Raw genomic sequence first — 20,992 nt, 5'->3', positions numbered from 1 at the left:
GGTAATTGATAAAGTAACTGATAAACAGAATTCTAAATGCAAGACAACATTGTTTTTTTTTTTAGATGCCTACGCAATATAATGTGAGACTGTAACATTTCTGTAGAAAAGTAGATTTAGTTAAGAGGTGTTGGATTTCATATGGTAACATTGTAACTACACCAATAACTAAAACATGTAGAGGATAAAACACATAGATGCTCACACAGAATAGTTGGATGAGATGCCGCAGGTGGCTCTGTATTTGCTGTAGAAACGATTCTCCAAGTCAATCTTTGTTTCTCCGATCAGGTCGTCAGTGCCGACCAGGTCCCAGTCGTACACAGACACCGTTAGCATGGACTCCATGGGGAATCTGGCCTCAATGTCAAATGATCTGAGCACAGACAAGTGGAGGATAAACTGAATAAGTCGAGAAGAAAAACTGAGTGCAAATGGGAGGGGGGGGCAACAGATTCAGGCTCGTTCAGAATACGTTTTGACGGCAAACCGAAACTAAATGAAGAGTAGCTTTCTCTGAACTTACTTGCCAAATACAGGATTGAGTTGTTTGGAGATGTAGTTCTCTTTATCCTTGATCTCTGACTTGCCCAGCTTGATGACAACGTATGGATCAGCCTTCCCATTGATATCAGCAGGATGAAGATCTGTAGCCTGAAGTAGAGAAACAGAACAGAACAAACTCAGAGACATATGCATTAGTTTCTGTTTATTATGATGTGTTTTAATAACAGTATAGATTTAAATGATAAAGAGGTCTCTCACCCTGACAACATAGACACGGACAAGGACGTTGATTGGATCGTTACGCGGGATGCTCTGGAACATGCCCATACTAGGATCGAATCCTGTCTCTCTCGTGATCTCCTCCGACAGAGGTAGCTTGTACATACATAAGGATCCCTGGGTCACAGAGAGAAAACAGGTTTAAATAATTTTGCTCTATAACCTATGTTCTGTCAGCTAGTGTAGGCTGCAACGTACTTGTTTTCACGAAGTGTTTTCCCACCTTGAATCTACCAACAATCCTGTCATCATCCAGAGTGCGTTCGTCATCATCCCCAGCCTTTCCTCTGTACAAGTTGAAAGTGTGGAGCCAGTCTTCAAAGTTGCCAAACTCACTATCCAGCTCCTTATCGTACACCTGCATAGGTCAACGACGGATTGAGTTTGTATCTGCATGTATATTACTGTCTACTGCTGCGAGTATGTGAATGACAATACTCACCATCAGCTCATCTACTCTTGCTTTAACCGTTCGTTTCTCAGAGCCGTCTGCAGCGTGACCCTTCTTCTTGTCCTTGGAGCTCTTCTTCTCTTTGCTCTTTTCCTTTGTCTTGGAGCCTTTCAGAAGAAGGTCATCATGTTTTATATCTGATTGGAGGGGTGATTGGAAGTGGAGGTGGACAAAGTAGGGCTGGAGTCATGAAGAGGGGTGGCAGGGTCAAACATGAAAGCTGACAGATGGGTTTATCAGGGAATTAAGTTTCCCTAAACTCATGTTGTAAAAGCGGTCAAATGTTGTTGTACGGAAGAAAGGCACTCTAAGAACCAAAAACATCACAAACTGTTTACATTTTTCAGAGTAACTTAATTCCACCTTGTTTTTGGGGACTTCCAGTGATGTAACTTCTCACCTTGCTGCAGTGATGTACAGGTGGACCCTGTGACATCACTGTTGGGTGTGATTACAGGTGCAAAAAAGTACACTTATGACACCCATCTAAACCCATCAGGAATGCTCAAATGTAGTTTAAATTTTACAACTATTTCACAAACACTCTAAATACTACTATTACTAAATACACTACTACATAATAATGTATGTAAGTAAGCATGTTTGTGTAGATAGGTTAATTCAGTGAGTCTGATCAGCCAGCTTTCATGTGTATTGCAGAGCTGGAAGGTCATGCTGATGTAGGAAATGGCCATGAATATGATAATGTTCGACTCATGTTCAAAGCATAGATGAAGGATGAATCCGTGGGAGCAAAGAGACGAAGAGCAGGAAGCACATAACAATATTTCTTCTGCGTGCTTTATGCTAAGACTCACATCTCAGACAAAAGCTGTGTCTGAAATCACTCTTTCACTCACTAATCCCTTTATAATAAACGCTCTATACTTTACTGCATAGTGAGTAAGTAAATTGAGATTTTGGACATTTATGAGTCATTGTAATTTTGAGTCATCACTGATGACTGATGAATGTGCCGTATACGTTATAGAATTAGTATGTTGTATGGATTTGGGACACAGCTCTAGTATACAGGTAATGGACACCAGTATTTTCTATTGTGAGAATTTTTAACGACAATATACAGAGCTCCATTTCCACACTTGGACACTCAAATAAAATGGAGGAAAGTAAATATAGTGCACTACACAGTATAGTAAATACGGAGTGATTTAGGACTCAGCCATAAGACTTTTCTATTAGTATAGTTCAAAACAAATTTCTCTCTGACATCTCAGGCAGTGCAGTTGACAAAAGAACAGAATTTTCAACAATCTTAAAACAACCGAGTGAAACTAGTCAGGAATTTGTCTACAGTTGCAGAATCCCAACCTAAAATCCGACAACGGATTCTTTAAAAGAAATCAAAGCAGCAGACATTTGCGTGCACTGGCAGGCAGCCGTCTGATTTGGTGGAGTTTAATACCTGCTGCCTCTGCAGCTATCTCCAGGTCCTCTCTCTCCTCCGCCTCTGCCTGAGCCGCGTCCTGGGCTCTGAGCGTCTGGAAAACCAGGCAAGAAAATGTTGCCAGAGGGCATTAACAAAAACATGTGTAGATGTAAATAGAATATCCTAGAATAGAATAGACAAACCTCCTTCAATGTCTCTATTGAAGCAAAATATTTGGACCACCAGTCCAGCACTCTCTCATTGGTCTCGTCCTCTTCCTCCACTCCTCCCTTCTTTTTCTTCTTCTTCTTCTTTTTCTCTTTGTCACTCTCCTCCTCAGTCTGTTGAAACAGTACAAACACTTAAAGTGATTCTCAGTATCTGCATTTTTATTCACAATGAGGCACCAGTTAACTTCAGCACATACTTTCATTGCCAAATTTCCACAGAAATGATTACTTACCATGTCAACTTTTACAACAGCGTCAGACATCTATGATGGAGGCGTTACATAAAACAACACAAGGGTTTATTACACAATGGATGACGCAGGTAGGGATGGCACATGTACAGAGGCAGGTAAAAAGGCTGGACATAAAGCAGTGCTACTATTTACATATATAAACACACATGTTTTACAATAGAAATTAGAAGGCAATGCTTGACAGTGCATGAACTCAAAGAAAAGCTTACAGCATCTAACTTGACAACCGTGTCCATCTTTCGGACCGAAGGCTCTGCGTCCATGTTGACGATGATGTCACCTGCGGGGCGAGAGAGTGTGCGAGAGGAAAGGCTGGGTGAGGAGCGAGGCTGGAAGCCGCCATTGGTAAGGACCATGTAGCCATTCATTAGCTTAGCTGGAGTGAGGGCGAAGTACAAAGACAGCAGGCGGCAGGAGAGGACAGCCAAGGACATGCAAGAGAGGAAAAAAAGACAACAGATGGAGAGAGGACACAGGTATGAAAAGTTGGTCAGGGCAGAAAGCAAGCAGAGAAATCAGCAAAGTAAATAAAGAATGAACGCTGATTCTTTAGTGACCGGAGAGCTGATTCAGAAGTATTTTAATTTAATACTTTAATAGTTTGTTTTAACCTTCCTTGATGTAAATGGTCCTGTTATTGTCAAAACCTTCCAGGAGCCTTGTCCAACTGGCATTTCAAAGGTTAAAACAAAGTCTAAAAAGTATTTGCAAACATTATTTCAGCCATGTTTGGTTCCTTCCCTTCCCTTCCCGCTATTTTGTAGAGCCACCGTCACTGTGTCCGGAGCCTAATGCTGCCCAGGACGATTGTGATTGGTTTAAAGAAAAGCAAACAACCCAGAGCGTTTTTTCCCTGATCCTAGAATGTATATGTGGTGTACAGTAGCCAGATCTGCAATGCAAGACTAGTCTGAGTGTAAAGTGTATAAATAAAATGCTTTCTTTCTCTGCAAGGCATTGAAAACCAATAATATGATTGTCACTGGAGAGATGCACCGTCCTCGAATGGTCAAGTACAACGCTTGGGTTTATAAAATAAAATGAATAAACTCAAGTATGCATACAAGTAGGAGTTGAGCTAAAGGTAAAGCTGCTTATCGTAATTTCTGAAAATGCTAATATTTTAAAGTTGCTAGTTTTTCGAACCTGACAATACAAACAAAAGACAAAAAGCCCCAAATTAACTACTGAATATGTGTTTGTTTTCCCTAAATAAAAGCAGGAAAAAAAAGGACTCCAGGGGTGAAAAAGTAAAAGAATCTCCGCATGTCAAGATCATTTTGCTGAATTTTATTTCCAACTAATGGACTGACAAAACTGCAAATGCGTTTTGGCTTGAAGCCCTTATCAGAACAAACTCACTAACAAAAATATACGGTAAATATAATCCTGCACTTGAGTGTAAGCACCTGCAGTGGCCCAGTTGTTGGAGGTCTTGTCTGGGGTGCTGTAAATGAAACGTCTCAGGCTGGTGACAGCATGGGACCCAACCAAGATGTAACGGCCAAATGCCCGGCAGTCCACCACCCGGATGTTAAGAGGGGGGTGGAGGAGTTCATTCTCTGGAAGGTCCTGGGGACAAAATAAAGACATGGAGTTGGGAAAGTGAGGTAAAGGAACAATTTTACATTATTCTTGCAATAAGTTACAATTGTAAGTTTGTTTTTCAGTTAATTGAAGACAACCACAAGTTTGATGTTTATTTCAAGAAATTGGATATTTTTGGATCCAAGATCCAACACTGTAATCATGTGAATATCAAATCGACAGCTGTACTTACCACCTCAAACCATTTAACTAGGATGCTGAAGTTGGGGTTTTTCTTGTAGTTCTGGATGAGGACAGACTGCACACCTCTACCTGCACACTCTATGTCCACACGGGGCCGATCCACCTGAGCCAGGTTAATCCTCTTCAGGTCCCTTAAGCCCCAGAACAAAACCTGAACCAGAGAAAAAACAGCAGTTAAAGGAAGGGGATCTCTAGAGATAGAAAATGGAGCTGGTGGTTAAAATCTCACCTCTATGCGGTAGCGACTCAGGACGGGTCGGATGCCCAATGGCACAGGCAGAATGGGTCCACGCTCCGAGTCTGTCGGCCCTTCAAGGGAAGGAAGATCGGCTATCCCTCCTTGACCAACCTAATAAAGGAGGAGAGTTGGGAATTAAACGTGACAGTAACAGGATGCAATGCTTTTGTGTTTTATGTATTGTGGTACAGTATGAGCACCATACCAAATTTATTTATTTATTTATTATTTTCTTGGTGTGACAACTTTGAGGGAGTGCAGGGAAGGCAGAGGTTAATGTCATGTTGGTAGAGATAAAAGTCTTACCAAAGAGTAAGACAAAGTGAGATGAAAAGAGAGAATGCAGAAAAAGAGCACCTTTATTTGAGGAACAGCAAAGTTATGGACAGCGATCAGAGCTCGCCTAATTGCCTCCACATCGAAAGGTATCTGCAGGCAACAGGCAGCAGCACAAGAAGAAAAAGGGAAAATGGATTTTTCACAGGAGAAAGGAGAAAAATGTTAGTGTGTAGAAGAGATAGGGAGATACAAATATTTACAGAAGGTAAGGGCACAGCTAAAGAGCAAGAAACGAGAGACAAAAGAAACCCTTCTTTTGTTATTTTTTCCATGATCTTTCATGCTTGCTCCACATCATTAAAGGTACCTTGTTGAGATTTTGACCACTAGTAGCGCTATGGAGAAGTGCTTTTATGAGCGGGTGCCTGCTTTGTGTGTATTGTGTGAGCGTACACATAAAAGTTTCTGCAAACGGTTTTCTACAGCTGGTGGTGCAAACACCAAGAAAAGCAGTGACAGAGGAGACTGCTAACACATAGATGTAAACATATCACAATAGATATATTTACAATCTTCCTTTTTCATTTCTCCTGTTCTCTTTACTATAACCAAACCAAACTGTAGAGCAGTGGCATGCAATCTCTCATTAAGGAGACACTATGGAGTTGCATGTGTGTGTGTGCATGCATATGTACAAGCTTTTTTTTAATTTGTATGCATTTGTGTTTGTGTGTGCATTAATATGTTACCTGCAGCAGCTCAAAGGCAGCCAGCAGTTCCCCGGCAGTGCAGTTCCCTCTGTAAATCTGGTAGTACTCCAGCTGAGGCGGGAACCTCGGGGGGCCGTAGTGCTCGTCACACATCTTGATGGTGGGCTTCGCAAACGCCCGACCTATGAATTCTGCCTTGCCCTGAATACCACATTGTGACAGTGGCAGTCGGGACAGTCAGGGGACAAGGGAAGGGAGTTAGACACAGGTGCGGGAGGTGTAGTTACCACAGCAGCCACTTGGTGTCAGCATTGGTCAAAGTGGTGGAAGGTTACAAAAATGTGGAATTTGAGAAGGAAAGCTTGTAAACAGCTAAACCTGACATAAGATTACAGTGTAATACAACAAAAAGGAGTGCATAGATATCTACATCAGATGTTTTTTTTTATGGTTGAATATTGGGAGGCAGATTTTCCACACTGCACCAATGCTACTACTACAAACACTAAAGCTCCTGCAGCTACTGCTGTTACACATGGAGAGAGGAGAGATGGAGGCACAGCTAGGTGAACCAAAAAATCCATGCTACATCAGCTAACAGCTATTAGAACTTCTAATTCAACACAGTCTCTACAGTACTAATGCTTTCACACTCTATTTAGTCAGCACAGCATGAGCAAGACCAGTGTAAATGTGAAGGACAGGGTGGAGTGAAACAAAGGTGGACAGAGTCAGAACATGAGGGAAGGAGAAGCAAAGCACTTTTAGTGTTATTAGCCCAAACTGAATGGTTTAAAACAACAGAGAAGAAAAGAAGCATTGACAGATTTATAAATCAGTCCCTCCATGATGCATCCATTCATTCAAATACAGTAGATCAAAAACCTACCACAGTGTCCTGGTCAAAGATTTCAACGACAATGATTGGAGGGTCGTCTCTCAGCTCGCTGGCCTCACCGAACAGCTCCACATCATCAAACACCAGCAACTGGTCCCAGGTAGGACATAGAGTCTCGCTCAGGACCTGTAGCACACACATATCAACTCAGTTAACTCATACATGATACAAACACTCGTTGAGTTCACACACACAAATGTATATATACATACACACACATTCATGGTCCTACCTCAGTAACCTGGCTGTGTGTGGAGAAGAAGACCCGAGCGAAAGGATCTGAAAGGCCACTGCTGTCGGCAGCAAACAGACTGCGGGCCTGGTACATGTGTGCTCTCAGCTGAAACACCTGCTTCACTGTTGGATGGACACACACACACAAACTCTGACAATCCCCTATATTGGCAATTTTATATTGTAGTTAAAAAAGTGAACAACAAAGTAAAAGGGATCAATGGAAGTCAAATCTGCAAGTGTTTTGCCTCTAATTGATTTTAGAGTTAAAACTTAATGGTAAATACTTTGAGTCAATAAAAAGTAAAGCTACTTCAGTAACAATTAATTTAAACTTCTATAGCCAAGAGCTTACTGTTGTAGACGAGGCTGACGGGGGGGACAGAGTGAAGACAGGGGCCCATTTTAGCGGATTTGATCTCTTCAAAACCGTTAGGCAGACCGCTGAGAAAGTCCTTCCTTTGTTTGTTGAGGCCGAGCCACAGATACAACTCCAGCTTAGCCTGAACTGTCCAGCCTGCAGGGCCAAATCCCTTCTTACCAGGCAGCTGTGGGCACAGATTACAACCGCAGTGGACTGAATAATTATGAACAATTCCATTCAACAAAAAAAAATACACTGTAGAGAAAAATATGGTACTGCTACATATTCTTTGGTATCAATACACCTCAATCATTAAGCATTAAGAAGACAATGGTGCAACATGGCTCAAACCATAAATATTAAGGAGACATTGATTTCCGACCATCTCTCTTGGCAGCTGTCAAAGATTAACAAGCCTATTCCCCATCCTACTTGTCAATACTATATCCTTTATATTGACTTTTCACCAGTACTTATCTCACAACCACGTTTTAATGAGACAAGCTAACAGTGTTTGAGCAGGAAGAGATGACTGTACCTTGAGGAAGACAGCTTTGACTTTGCCGCAGTCTTTTCCTGTTTCCTCATCCACTATGGAGTAGAGAATGTCTTTGGAAGGAATCCGGGCGTAGGCAATGCGCTTGTTGTTACTCATCATCCAGATAAAAACATCTGGGATGCTGTGCTGAGGCTGGACAAAATGAATTGATAGGTGATCAGCACTCTTCTTATTCCAGGTTCTTTTCCCAATAGCAACTTACGGTACTTTTACTTAGTGTACAATGTTTATATACTGTGTATGGATTCTTCATTATTATTTCCATGCACTCATTCTGTCAGGCCACTTGTAAAAGAAGTTCTATACCTCGTCTGCGAGGAAACGGAGCCTCTGCAGGAAGTTCTGCACCAGCTTGAGTTTGTCTCTGATTGTGTTTTTCTTCACCTGAGTTCGGATCTGCTTGGCCTGCTGGCCCATGCTGTCCTGCAGGACGAGAGATGATGAGTGACGATGAAGCTAATGGAGGAGCACTGCAGCTTTCTTAGTTACATACTGTATACACATCAAAGCTGAGGGCCTACTTATTTTCAATTCAACCAACTGCAAGAGTAGATTTTCTTAAAATTATAAAAAACTGTTTAGTTCCAAAAGACTTTTGTTTTAAGACTATACAGAAATGACTGACACTAGAACATCTCGCTATTTTCAAATGTTATGGAGTCCCTACACATCCATGACTTTTCCCACCAGTTTTTTGGTAAAACAAGTTTGTTTTCTCCTGCAATACTTATGCTTTCCATTGCAGTTTTCACATTCCCTCACAAACAGTGGCGTAGTGCAGCTACAGGCAAGTACGCAATATAGCAATTTCTTTTCTTTTTCAGTTTGCACAAACTTCTCGGGCATATACCTGTTCAAACACTGTAAAAATGTATTCCAAAAATGAATTTCCCTGCGTGCCCTTTACAGGGACTCCATACTATTTACTCACTAAGGTGCAGGGATTAGAGACTGTACAGCAGCCATGTAGATTAATCACAGCTTCCATGACATGCCCCTTCCTTCCTTCCTTCTCTATTTGAGAAAAATAAATAATACCATCTCTCTCATGCAGGACTTGAGCCGCTCTCGATCCAGTTTGGTTCGGCCTGCCTGGTTCACATCCTTGTTAGCCAGAGTCACAAACCGACTGGAATTAACCAGAAGATACAGAGGATGAAACATGAAAGTGGTTTGACTCTATACATATTAATATACTCTGTATTTAAATGATTTATATTCTTCTTCTATCCTTTTCACCATGACTGTGTTTTAGAGTTGTCTTAGTGCAGAGAGCTGCTGTCTTCAGTAGTTTCTGGGTCGTAGATGAAGCGTGATGAAGTAGTCTTAAATGTGCATGTTTGAGAAGTTTTAAACAGCATTAATTGCAAAACCGGCTAGAGAGCTCTATATAGGTCTTACAGCTGTTTTACAGCTTTCAGCTTCAGGAGAAACTCTCTGTATCTGAACTGACCACTGAGTCTCAATGTTAGATTAATACAAGACCATGGCAAATGATTATTATTATTATGTAGCTTGCCTGCAACCGACGCTGAGCTCCTCCAGCACTCCCCTGAGTCTGCGTTCTGGAAAAGCCTTTTCCGTCTTAATGACCTCCTGAACATCATTCAAACCCTCTTCCTGTCCAGACACAAAAAATACTGGAGCTTAGGACAAAATAAGTTGTTAGAACTCAGGTTTCTACTCAAATGCCCCTTATCTACATACACTTACATACACATGCTACTGTCTAATATAGTATACTTAAAGGTGCAGTAGATAAGACTTATAAAACTAACTTTCTGTCATATTTGCTTAAACTGACCCTATGTTCGAGTAGAACTACATGAAGCAGGTAATTTCCTCTGGCACCACCTACAGCTTGTAGTGTGATTTGCAAAAATCCACAGCTCCCTGTTCAGATGCACCAATCAGGGCCAGGGGGGGTGTCTAACTGCGTGTCAATCACTGCTCATGCACACGCATTCATTCTCCCTTGTTGGGGGAGGGGCTTAGGAGACTGTTTTGGGCTTTAGCAGAAAGGGGGGAGGGACTGAGAAGTTGTCGATGTTCACATTTTTTGGCTAAGTCCTGGATCTTTGCAATCCTACCTACAGCACCTTTAAACAGTATCTATAGACATACGCAACTTTCAGCTACCAGCTCTTTATGTAGACACATGGCTGATGAGACAGAAATGTAACTGTAGGTGATGTAGTTGATAATGTATTTTTGATAAAAAAAACCAATGTAACATTATTTATTATCTTCTTTAATTTACTTTGTGATTTGTTTATTATGAGTGATTGGTTTCCTTTACTTCCCATCTTTTTAGCAATGCTATCAGCATGGTTCTGGGGATGACAATATCGGTCTGTCTGAAATATCTCAACAACTTTTGGATGGATTGCCATGAACATTTGTACAGATATTCATGGTCCCCATATGATGAATCCTATTGACTTAAATGATCCCCTGACTGCTCCTGTAGCGCCACCATGAGGTTGACATTTGTGGATCTGAGTGAAATATCTCAACAGCTTTCAGAAGGATTGCCATACATCCATGTCCCGAATAAATTGCAATTACTTTAGTGATCCTCTGACTTTTCACTTAGCTCCGTCATCAGGTCAAAATTTGAATTTAAATACTGTACTTTGGTTTATGCTTAGATACCTGCAAAACTGACATTCCCATCAACCTCAGCAGTACTATGCACCGCTGTGCCTGAGTACAGCCTCACAAAGCTGCTAGCAAGACTAAGTTTAGTCATCAACTAACAGCTACTGAGTTAAGCCGATCCTGCCACCTGAGCCAACCTTTACACATTTTGCACGAGAAGAAAGGTATACTGACAAGCTTGTCAGCGATCTTGTCCATCATGTTGGAGTTGTAAAGTCGTCTTCTCTGGTCCTGCCACCAGCTTTTGATGTAGACACATGGCTTCTTTTCAAAGTAGGGAAGATGGAAGTAATTCCTGTAAAGTACAAACAAAATGACTTGGTCCACAGTCTAAAACTCTAAATTGTTACACACTAAACTAAATGTTTACTTCATAACTTGAATGTGTAAAGGATTGTGCAGCTACTCTCCTAACACAGCTAATCCTTGCCAGCAGCTTTCCCCTGGCTGGCATCCATTGTACTATCTCTGATAATTGTGAAGCACCTAACAATCAGTTCAAAAGGGCTAGTCTTGGCTTTTATTACATTGTAATTAAATCAGTAATATATCAGAAATTGCTTTTTAAGCATCATTGACCATGCCCCTGTGACCCTTGACCCCTGACCTGTCGGTGATTACGGGCTTCATTGGAGGAGTGGAGGAGACGGAGACCAGGTCCCCGTCCTCGTCTGCCTCATCCTCACTGGAGTTCTGTATGAGATCGCTCTCCTCTTCTTCATTCTCCCCATCTTTCTTCTTCTTCTTTGCCGACAAAGGCTTGCTTACACCATCTATCTGGTTTCCATAGTTACCTGTAAGCAAGTTGTTATGGAGTTTGCTCTGTAACGGTAGCTATTCATTTTATACACTGTCACATCTCTCTGTTATATTGTACATGTGTGGAGTGCAGGTCCATATTAACAAGATGAAGAAAAGGTTTATTTACCTATTGTGATTTCAAAACGTATCGCTTTGTCACCAATCTTCCTGTCGATCATGGTGGCCTCCAGGAAGGAACCAAAGAGGAAGAACTCATCTATTTTCCCAGTGGCGCTCTGGTGTAGTGAGAAGGAGAAGCACAACGAAGAAAATGTGAAACATTTTATTGGACTGAATAGCATTCATTTTATTGTAGAGTCTGGGGAAGAATAACTGCATCTGCTCTTTTCTATAATTTATTACACAGATAAAATCGACCTGCCTCCGGTCTGAATTACTGAGCTGCTTTATTTATCCATTACATGTGTAGGTGCACTTATTTCCACCACATTTTCTGCCCTATGATACTCATAATTAATTAATGTGGTTGGTATTAAAATATAAAATATTAATCAATACTTATTATTCTTTAAAAAAAGTAGTTGCAACAGTTCATTACAATGCCACCCAGGTAGTCAATACACAAAACACATTTTATTTTGTGTTATAGATTACAAATGATGAATAAAACTAATCGGGAGATACATTTTCCAGTTTACAGCATTTCTTAGGTAGCAACCTGTCACTCCTTCAAAGCAAAGTACTTGACAACTGGCACGGAGTCCTGCTGGCATGAATGACTGAGGTTCCCAGGGGACACATTTACACCATCAACAGCCAAGAGGTCCAATAGCTGGCAAGCTTTCCCCGAAGCAAAGCATCTAATGTTTCTGATTTCCCTGATGAGCAGTTACCTACACATGTGGCAATATGATGGTGGAGTGTAACATCACAGTGTTTGTAGTGGGTCAGGAGGTCAGGAGAGTTCTAACAACATGTTGTTCTAATGGATCACAGGTCAGGATAACAGCTTTTCTTTTTTTTGTTTTCAGTGAAGTTGGAGGGACATTTTAAGTGAAGGAATTTAACAGTCTATACGTTATGAATACTTCCACCACATATAATAATATCCTTAAACAGATACACCAAAAAGACTATCTAAAACCCAGTTAGTTGTGTCTGCAGTCAGGTCTTTTCACCTCTGAAATGTTGGAGACACCCTCCACCTGCACCTCAGTGGAGCTCATGAGTTCAGGGGAAGTGGTGTCCAGGATCTCCACAGCGATGGAAAGCAGGAGACGGGCTCTGAAGGACACGCCTTCTCCAAGACCATCATTCAGGTCCTGGTGCTCGTCCATCAGAGTGTACTGACGGGTGGAACCGTACATGTTGGCCCAAGCTGGACCCAAGGTGGGCAGGAACCCTAGAGAAGGAAATATGAAGAAAAAAGAAATGTCTGTAGGAGATGACATGATAATCTACAAGAATTATTTTTCTTTGACAATTATATTTAAGGTATTTAAAGTATCTACATTCAGTGCATCAAACACTAGATATTCCCACCCCTGCCCAACAAAGCATAAACAAACATCCAGACAGCGGACAAATCAGTAACATATTCACCTGTGACAGTTTCATAGTCTTTATTGGGGATTAGAGTCCATACATTTATCCAGACCACATACAAATGTTTGATCTGATAAGTCAAAAATGTCTGATAAGTCATAATGGGAATCAGTGATCATCCTCACCAATTTTTCTCTGTTATTTATAAAAAGAAACTCCAGCCACCATGTGTGGGCTTTTCCCAGGAAACACCTGCTGGAGTTTCCCACCTAACCTTATGACGCAGTTTGATAATTCCTTATGCAACTCATTCAGAAAATTCTTTATAGTGGATCTTGTACTTTGGTTTAATATATGCTAATGTATGTATTGATTGCAAGTCAATTGGAATGTCTTCCACTAAAGCCATTAGCAAAGGTTCAGGTGGGTCATGGTTTGACTCACAGCACAGCTAATTACCACATACAGTAAAATATTAACTCGTTAATATTGACAAATGAATGTACCTGACAGCTAATCAATGCTAATGAGACAAATGTGTTCACCTACCTTTGTCACCTTCATTTGATATCTTGCGTAGGTCAACAAAGTGGGTTCCTATGGCGACGTCGTTGACCTTATCCGAGTCTCGTATTTGGACCTTCATGCGTTTGCAGAGTGGAGGGAAGAGCTCAGTGAACACGACCTGCTCGTTCCAGATCGGTTCATAACTGCTCTTCTGGACTGAAGTCTTCCCCTGGAGACACATGAAGGAGTCAAGCACTCAAGTATAAGGTATAAAGTAAAAATACATTTGTAGTCGTCAGTTACACTGTTCTAATCATTATACAGAAGTATAGTAGCTGCCACTGTTGTTTTATTATTATTAACTTCAAAGGAGCTTTTCTAGTTCATAGGCTCCTTCTGACCAGCACTATTAAAAACACAGTGTATTCAAGTGGAGCAATAATAGTCCCTTGGAGAGTAATAACACCACTATAAACTAGCAAAGAATAAAAGATTGCAGGATGTAGAGGAAGTTACTTTCTGCCCAGCAAACTGCACTTGAACGTAGGGGTCCACCAGGTCTCGGTTCTCTCCTATGAAGGCCTTCTTCACATTAGCCATGATACTGGTGTTCATTTTAGGAAGTCCCTCAGCACGGTAGATCTTCACATAAAACCTTGCCCACTGCCTCTCTACTGGGATGCCCTCCGGGAGCAGGAGGTTCCTGGAACAAACAGCAGCACACAAACCCACTCAGAGACAGGATTGTGGAGTCATTGATTACCTTTAAGCAATTGTACAGCTTGTGGAATAAGCTTTCCCAACATACTGGGGTGATTGTTAAACATGTTTTTGAGAATGTCCATTAATCCTCGCAAGTATAACACAGTTTTATTATATAAGGCTATTTAGTATTATTATATCATTATTTACCACCTTATGTTGAAGTTGTCAATTATTTTAACATTTTTTTATACTTTAAGAGACATTCTAAAAGAAATATTTGATATGAATAAAATTACACAGAAAACACTGTTAAAACATTCATGTAATGGAATAATTTGCACATACACACTGTAATATTTGCTATACCACCTTCCACTAGTAAAATTGAAATGTAGTTGGCCACAGTGTTCCTCCAAATTCCATTCAATCTGAAACACATCATCAGTAACAGCTTATTACCCCTCTATGTCATCTTCATCGGTCTCGTTGGCCTTGTGTGGGGTCTTGATGTTGTCACCCTTCCCGACCACAGCGATGTCACACTTTACATATCCTTTACAACCCGCTGTTATGTCTTCAGGATCAGTTAGGGTGGCCCACTTATGGTAAAACTGATGTTCTAAGGTAGATGCCAATCGATTAGTTAATAACTAACAGCTTTTATTAAATCCAGTTTCACTTCAAAATGAACAAAATACAAAATGTATTTTCATTTTCAAATAGACTATGCATGTATGTTATGATCAGATATTAGATTGTAGTTTACCAGGCTGAGCGTAAACAGTCCCCACATCCATCTTGAAGGTTCCCACCAATGTCCCACTTCGAAGAAGATTTTTAGAGTGAATAACCTACGCAGACAGAATTGAGCATGAGATATTAAAACAAAGAGCAAACTCTAAAAGATTCCCTATTGAACTGGAGACGGCAATTAAAAATTCAAAAAGTATGAGTGTTATGGGGAAACAGATGGCTATGAACTTTATGTTCAACAAAGGGGCTGCATAATGTCTTCACAGATTTAGATTAAACATAACCAGTTACTTATTTATACATACCAAAGGGCAGTGATATCCACTCCTTCCTGCCTCATGAAGTTACAGTATATTATCTTTAAATCATTCAATTCATCATCATTAAAACATAGAATTATGCAGCAAAGTCCTCTAAAATTGAACCTAAAGTGTAAGTACTGTATGAAATTTCAATAATGTAATGTTCACAACCCATTTAACCAAAATGGGGGGGAAAATGGGGTGGTAACGGTTTGTTTAGCGGTACTGCAGTGTGTACTTTTGGGGGTATGGATTACTTACGGAGAGCTTGATAATCTTGTCAAACATGACGTCAGGAGGGACGTGGAAGTCAAAGACAAAATACTGCAGAGAGTAGAGGGAAAAAAAAGGCTTGCCATTAAAATGTATTCCCTTATACTATTGGATAACACCTTCACCTTACAGACTTGATGTGGGAATAAAATGTGCCAGGCAACTTTGAAGTTCAGAAGATATCAGTGCAGAGTTCATCTAAGGGAACTGAGGGAATGAACAGAAACATCATCTAGTCAGCCTCACAGGAGAGCAGCTTATATTGTAGCCACATCACAGATCTAGCCCCTCAAGCTTTCAGTTCTGAAGAGGCAAAGATGAGTGGCTTGAAAAAAATGGCTGATTTGAAGTTCTGTCATATCTTTTCTGTAGGTGTCTTCAGGTGACAATGTATTGGTACTGCAGCCTACAAAACTCAAGATTTGTCTCATGAGATCACTTTGCAGTTCCTCTTTTTTAATGTTGTTTGTGTGTTTTTTTTTTACAATAGAGACAAAGAAAAACACAGGGCACTTGTTCTCCCACAGCAAGGACAGCCACACTCTACAGAACTGTACATCATTAACTTTGCTGCAGGCAACAGCCCAACCATGGACCTATTATCAGACAATGCCACCCCCCCTGTGTCACTCACGATTGCATCTTTTCCTGTGGTATTTTGCAGGTTATTCATAACTCCACATTTGTGCTGTCATGATTAAATATGTATACTAAATGAAAAAGTAAGCAGAGTGACAAAGACAAGGGAGATGAAATGGGGTGAGATTATATTTGTCATGATGATGTAGTTTTTGCAATAGCATAGTATAGTGTAGTTTCCCACTGCAGCTGATTCCAGATGATTATTCTTAAGAAGTGTGAAGCTATCTGAAACAGCACAGACTCTGAACAAACTGGAGGGTCTGGATACGAGGAGAGAAAGCGTGAAGGACTATTATCTTGAGTTTGTCTGTCAACAGGGGATATTTAGACAAACAAGGAATCAATAGCAGACAAACTATCAACAATTCATACCAAGAGAGATTCTTTGCTGTTCAGGAACACTCAGAGATGGCAGACCATCAATAAGAGCCAGCATTTTACTTTGTGCATGTTCCCAGAAATCTGATTGGTTGCAGAACAGGAAAAAGCTATCAACTGATGTCTTCATGTTGAGAAACACCTGCTCTAACAATGTAAATGAATGTGATAAGATGCATTTACTGTATAACCACACCAATTATCTTGGTTATGGTCTTATCTTATACAACCTAGGTTTTTGCAATACATTTGTTTATTCACATTAACAAATACTAAAAGCATGCACTATTTATTGTGATTACTGTCTGAGTAAATTTTATGTATTTATTTATTGGCATTAATTAGCACGTCTGATGTTGTTATGTTGCATAGGAGGGACAAAGTGAAGCTGACATTCAGAGGTAAAAAGGAAGATAGTTTATATTACATAAAAAGGTGACCATTGCCTTCTTGCAGTGTGAATTTTTGAAGCCGAAATGGTCTAACCTCATTGTAGTACGGGCAGTTGGTGGACTCCTTCATAGATGTGTACTTCTTGTCGTCTCCAATCTCCACGCACACAACGGGGTCCATGTTGAGGCCTATCAGCTGCCGGGCCTCGATCACTGTGATGTTGATCTGATGGTAGACATTAGCACATTGGATATGGCTCTGAAAGCTAAAACAAGCTGACTTTCATCCAACAGTGAGTTGGCAGCAACACTATGCAGTAATTACCCTGAGGACAATTCAAAGGCAAAAAACAACAACCAAATTGATCTTTCACAAACTAATGATTCTGATTTCAGACATGAGGGCTTCTGCCAGATTACACTTTCTCAGCCTGTGTTTACTTGTACATCTCCCCCTGCTAAATTATCGTGCCATTTGATGGACAAACTAGATCTGAGATAAGTTTCTACATCCAAGTAATATATCCCTCTGGTTTAATTAAGTCGTAAGATAATGAAGAGGAACAGAGAGAGAAAGAAAAAAAGAGAGGAAAAACCTGCAGTCTAAAATTACACCAGGATTTCAGTCTGGTAAATAAATAATTTTATGATACACATATTATTTCACGAATACATTTAATGCATTCATGTCGTTAAATAAAAAAAGGCCAAGAAAATAGGACATGGGCCAGCATTTAAGTTACACTGTGTCCACAATTATTCCTTTCCTCCTTTTACTTCGGTTGTGGTAAATTATTTAGTGTGGTAGCCACAGCAAGCAAACAGCCATGAGTATAAAAAAAAGATACCCCTGCATCACGCACAAATATATATATATACACACAGATATATATATATATATATATATATATGAGAGTGGTATCAATATTCTCATCTAACTCTCGGCAAGAAAACAAAGATGTGTATTTCCCAAAATGACGAACAATTTTTCTTTAAATGGTACCTCAATCAGGCACAATGTGGGATAATTATTTTTATTTTTTTAACAGCATAATTTGCATTAACATGGAACTTCTTACTCCCTTCCAACTACCCTGCTAGTTATAGTGCAGATCAAAATCACACACATGAGATACAAATGGTAAAAATAAAACATCACATTTTTAAATAAGCCTCAGGAGAAGTAGACATCAGTGCAGAGGACAATGCACAAACAAATCAATGAACCTGCACATAGTTGTATGTGCAGATATGCAGGTAGAAATGCATATACAGTATATGTTCATGCACACACACAAACACCCATACACCCACACACCCACCCATACACCCACACACACCTGATAATCCACTGGGCGTCCAGAGCTCGGCTCCATCTTGATATCTGGCTTTGACCTGAAGATACACAACACAATCGGTGATTGCATTCTCCTGTACTCCAACAGAGAAACACTGAGGTGGCACATGATGATCACAAACTCAATTCTAAGGTTGAATCTTAATCTTTTCCACCTTCCCAACTTAAATAAGTTTATTCTTAGAAATATATGTCATTAAATGGCATCACTGTGTGCAACCAGCCTCAAATGATCCTGCAGCATCAGCAGTTTGAGATGTACAGTAGTGACTGAGACCATTGTGTGTTTGAATGTATTTCTCTAACGTGTGTGTGCATGCATGTCTCAGTGTTTAAAACAAAAATGAGACCTTTTATTGGAGACGTTGGTGGTGACGGCGGTGACAGAGGCCAGAGAGATTGTGTCTGGGTCCAGTGCTCCAGCAAGACGCATGGCCTTCCTGTCCAGGTCCTCCATGTCCAGGACCGCTGGCTCATCTGAACAACAATGGCACAAGGGTGACATCACCAGAAGCAACCAAAAATGTATTATTGGTAGGACCACAGCACTAAATACTCTGACGACACTGAGATCATGTTTCCATGAAAGTTGTGGGGAGTTAACATTACACAACTTAAAACAAACAGGCTGATTCCACTACTTTTTAAATCCTATGTTTAAATATGCCACAATTTTATTTTTGGAATCTCGGACTCATGACCTTAGTAATTCCAGCCAGCTATGGCCCTAAATATGACAGGGCATTATTTATTGTCACTCGTTGTCTACGTTAACAACTTAAGAAACTTGCTTCAACATGTACTTTCCCTCCAGCTAACTTGCAAGATTTGGATAAAAATAAACAAACGTGAATCATTAATTTTGGGCCTTATCTTGTATCTTGAGTGAAATTTTACCTCCTCTCTTGTAATCGTCCTTAGAGCTCTTGACCTTGCCAAGCTTCATGGCTGAGAAAACTCCCTTCCCTGCTCTGGTGGAGGAGATAAAGACAGATGGGCGGAGAAAGGAGAGGGAACTTATAACATGAAAACAATCTTTCTCATACTTGTCTCATTAAGTTCACTCTGCATCAGTAGACTCAAAGACCCACAGGAGAAATTGATTAACATTAGTACTGAACTGGACTTGAGCAGAAAACCCCATGGCCCACTTGTGCACATAATAAAAATGCAACCCAACACCATAACGTATATGATGGACATCTTTGTAACTTGGTTAGACATTTAACTCTAGTGGATGTAATCCCCCTCCAACCCTGCTCCCCCACCAATTCTCCAGACCCTCAATCACAAAACAAGAGTATCCGGTGTCTCCACATTGATATTATCTGGATCACATGACACCACAACAACAAAGAGCTTGCAATGTCATCAGTGGGACGACAAATGAGGGGCCTTAATAATTAAAAATGAGTGCGACCGTCCAATATGCTGAGGATATGGATAGATGTCAGGAAATTAATGAATAGGAAGGTTTTCCTTTTGTTTCTTCAAGCATTCAGAGTTGAGTGTATCAGAGTTCAATTTCTGCTTTGATCTTTCCCCCGATATTCTAGAGGCAACCTTCCACCTCATTTCATGGAATATGAAAACTGGATGGTTTTACAACTCATTTGAGTGCCAAGAATGATTTACATGTAAAAGCCTGTAGGCACATGAATGGGAATAAAAAGAAAGACAGAGGAATCCCTCATCAAAATAAAGGTAAGAAGCTTTTCCAGTCAAATCAAATCAAGCCCAATCACACTTGAAAATGTGCTCCTTGGATTCTCAGCCTGTCATGTCTACAGTATGACACAAAGCACAGTTTGACCAGTGTATTTCCATATCACGTGCAAATTTACTGGATTATCAGTTCATGCATGAAAAAAGAAAACAACTTTGAATATGATCTGTTAAATGTAACTGAAATGCTGAAACAATTAAATAATTACATTTTTTAAAGTAATTTAAAAAGTCACGTTGGACTCAACATTTTATAGACTAGACAATTAAATCAACTATTGGAAAAAAAACTATTTACTGATAATTCAATTACTCTGAGTTGCACCCATGGTTAATTCTAAAATCAGATGTTCCAGTAATCCAGTTTACCTCCTCGTCTCATTCAATCTTTAATTCAACAATATGATAACAAAAATAAAAGACACGCACACAAAATGTGTGTGATACATACCACATGAAAGACACCACTGATCTTACTCAACTCCACAGAAAGCTCAGATTACCATAAATCTGCCCCAACAAAATTCCTCCCCGAGCTTCCTTCTATTTTGAACTATGTTTTTCCATATTCTTCTTCACCTGTCAGGTGCAGATCCTCCAGACCAGTCAGGCAAGATAGGAGTTGGCCAGATGAGTGAATGATGCAGGAGAGGGGGAGGGAGCAAGGGAGGGAGAAAAAGAGGGAGGGAAAAAAAGGTGGAGGTACATGGCTGAAGACAGAGAGAGGAAGTAGTCTTCTTTGTCAAAGTCAGCCACTTTGTACACCAAACACTCCTTCCTAAAAAGTTCTTAGAAAATAACAATGC

General features: G+C 40.3%; 1 protein-coding gene across 14 annotated transcripts in view; it reads right to left on the bottom strand.

Annotated features, from left to right (window-relative positions):
- otofa (otoferlin a) overlaps positions 1-20,992 on the bottom strand; it is an 88,852-nt gene that overhangs the window by 17,383 nt on the left and 50,477 nt on the right. For 6 of the 14 annotated variants that reach the window (XR_004895891.1, XM_031322114.2, XM_035995382.1 and 3 more), the window contains exons 6-39: positions 19,359-19,432; positions 18,812-18,938; positions 18,445-18,499; positions 17,199-17,330; positions 15,681-15,743; positions 15,131-15,215; positions 14,824-14,983; positions 14,176-14,362; positions 13,702-13,888; positions 12,786-13,009; positions 11,774-11,882; positions 11,453-11,639; positions 11,020-11,140; positions 9,704-9,804; positions 9,223-9,313; positions 8,491-8,607; positions 8,164-8,316; positions 7,617-7,809; positions 7,260-7,384; positions 7,019-7,153; positions 6,169-6,330; positions 5,498-5,569; positions 5,132-5,251; positions 4,892-5,053; positions 4,521-4,683; positions 3,321-3,487; positions 3,091-3,120; positions 2,831-2,968; positions 2,664-2,739; positions 1,229-1,374; positions 1,010-1,144; positions 766-903; positions 527-654; positions 206-376 (exon numbers count right to left, since the gene is read on the bottom strand). Coding sequence is in view for 13 of the 14 variants with exons in the window: in XM_031322114.2 (XP_031177974.1) it covers positions 206-376; positions 527-654; positions 766-903; positions 1,010-1,144; positions 1,229-1,374; positions 2,664-2,739; positions 2,831-2,968; positions 3,091-3,120; positions 3,321-3,487; positions 4,521-4,683; positions 4,892-5,053; positions 5,132-5,251; positions 5,498-5,569; positions 6,169-6,330; positions 7,019-7,153; positions 7,260-7,384; positions 7,617-7,809; positions 8,164-8,316; positions 8,491-8,607; positions 9,223-9,313; positions 9,704-9,804; positions 11,020-11,140; positions 11,453-11,639; positions 11,774-11,882; positions 12,786-13,009; positions 13,702-13,888; positions 14,176-14,362; positions 14,824-14,983; positions 15,131-15,215; positions 15,681-15,743; positions 17,199-17,330; positions 18,445-18,499; positions 18,812-18,938; positions 19,359-19,432 (4,434 nt within the window). In the remaining variant the exon portion in view is untranslated. The remainder of the gene's footprint in view (positions 1-205; positions 377-526; positions 655-765; positions 904-1,009; positions 1,145-1,228; positions 1,375-2,663; positions 2,740-2,830; positions 2,969-3,090; positions 3,121-3,320; positions 3,488-4,520; positions 4,684-4,891; positions 5,054-5,131; positions 5,252-5,497; positions 5,570-6,168; positions 6,331-7,018; positions 7,154-7,259; positions 7,385-7,616; positions 7,810-8,163; positions 8,317-8,490; positions 8,608-9,222; positions 9,314-9,703; positions 9,805-11,019; positions 11,141-11,452; positions 11,640-11,773; positions 11,883-12,785; positions 13,010-13,701; positions 13,889-14,175; positions 14,363-14,823; positions 14,984-15,130; positions 15,216-15,680; positions 15,744-17,198; positions 17,331-18,444; positions 18,500-18,811; positions 18,939-19,358; positions 19,433-20,992) is intronic. The other 8 variants (XM_035995387.1, XM_035995388.1, XM_031322126.2 and 5 more) reach the window with 5 other exon arrangements.

This window comes from Sander lucioperca, chromosome 19 (genome assembly GCF_008315115.2).
Source record: "Sander lucioperca isolate FBNREF2018 chromosome 19, SLUC_FBN_1.2, whole genome shotgun sequence".
Taxonomy (NCBI): domain Eukaryota; kingdom Metazoa; phylum Chordata; class Actinopteri; order Perciformes; family Percidae; genus Sander; species Sander lucioperca.
Note: the sequence above shows the minus strand (reverse complement) of the source record. Positions and strands in the feature narration are given on the sequence as shown.